Raw genomic sequence first — 1,318 nt, 5'->3', positions numbered from 1 at the left:
CGGCGCGACCGCCTGACGAGGCCCCTTCCCTCCTTTCCTCTTGTCGCCGCTCCAGGTACCCGCCGCAGGTCATGGAAAAGGCGCTGGACATGGCCGAAGGCATCCAAGTGACCAACGCGCCTGTCCGCACCACGAGAGACGAACTGGTTGCCAAGGTGAAGAAAAGAGGCATATCAAGTAGCAATGGTTAGCAGATCATAGCTGTGACAATACATAGGAGTCTAGAAAATGCTTGTTTCTGAATGTTCTTGGTTTGCCTCGGGGTTAGAAAGTAGTCGAAATAATTTACTTTTAAAACTCCCGTTAATTGTTTCCTCTCTCTGTGCTGTTCTTTTTCTAATATAATGTCTCTAAAATGGGCATAATGCGTACATAGTCCTTTGGTAATGTAGAGCTATTGTTTTGAATTTCTACATCTGGTACACTTTAATACTTGTGCGTTGTGATGTGGGCTGCTGTACTCCAGCTTAAATATGTTCTTGTTACTTTGCCTTTGTTGCCAGTCAGACATTGCTGCTGTGTAAGAAACTGAGTTTCTTAAAGAAATTCTCAGACTGATGTTTTAAAGTTGTTTTGTGATACTAGTAGACAAAATACACTTCTGTTATTTTTAGGTCAGATAGCCCATTTAATGTGTATTGGCCAGTTTTGGTTTGGACTTCAAGAACAGAAATACATACTTGCCTATGGGTCCCAAACCAACAACTGAAATCTTGCATGAGTATTTTCAGGATTTTGTCCAAAAAATCCAAAATTCTGAAATAGTAGGTTAATACTTGAAATGACAGTTCAAGGTGTATTGCTAATATATACCCTTTAAGTTCACAGAGATTATTGCTAGGTTTTAGATTATTTCTACATGGATATTTCATAGTGCAGAAATCAAAGAGGATCACATATTTTACCTGTTTTGCAGAAGGGATAGAGCAGCCCTGCAAGAGACAAGCTGTTGAGAAAAGCAGAGACTCTAAGGATGCTGGAAAGGATGTGAAAACAACCAAGGCAGAAGGAGTGAAGGAAACAGAGAGCACATTGCCCAAAAAGCAGGAAAAAGGTACTAGCAAAGATCCAGAAAGCTCCCAGTCAACTTGCAGTTCAGATCAAGAAATGGTCGTAGTCTCAGACATAGAAACAGAAGGAAAGCCTGCTAATGCTGAAAGTACTGCTGAGCAAAAGCCACCTTCATCTGAAAAGGAGCCAGGAAAGAAGCCTTGCTCAAGCCCACCTAAGGAAAGCAAGTGTGAAAATGTGCCATCACCTGAAAAGAAAACTACAGAAAGTGTAGCACCAGTGGCTGCTGAAAGCACCCCTCAGCCAG

The 1,318-nt window shown here is 42.0% G+C and overlaps 1 protein-coding gene across 1 annotated transcript in view; it reads left to right on the top strand.

The window, feature by feature from the left end:
• Window positions 1–5: 5 nt before the first annotated feature.
• CDKN2AIP (CDKN2A interacting protein) overlaps window positions 6–1,318 on the top strand; it is a gene marked incomplete at its 5' end in the record, with an annotated part of 4,661 nt that continues 3,348 nt past the window's right edge. Inside the window, 2 exon segments of the mRNA XM_017744307.1 lie at window positions 6–186; window positions 917–1,317. Coding sequence (XP_017599796.1) covers window positions 6–186; window positions 917–1,317 — 582 coding nt within the window.

This window comes from Corvus brachyrhynchos, unplaced genomic scaffold, assembly GCF_000691975.1.
Source record: "Corvus brachyrhynchos isolate BGI_N302 unplaced genomic scaffold, ASM69197v1 scaffold17, whole genome shotgun sequence".
Lineage (NCBI taxonomy): Eukaryota > Metazoa > Chordata > Aves > Passeriformes > Corvidae > Corvus > Corvus brachyrhynchos.
Note: the sequence above shows the minus strand (reverse complement) of the source record. Positions and strands in the feature narration are given on the sequence as shown.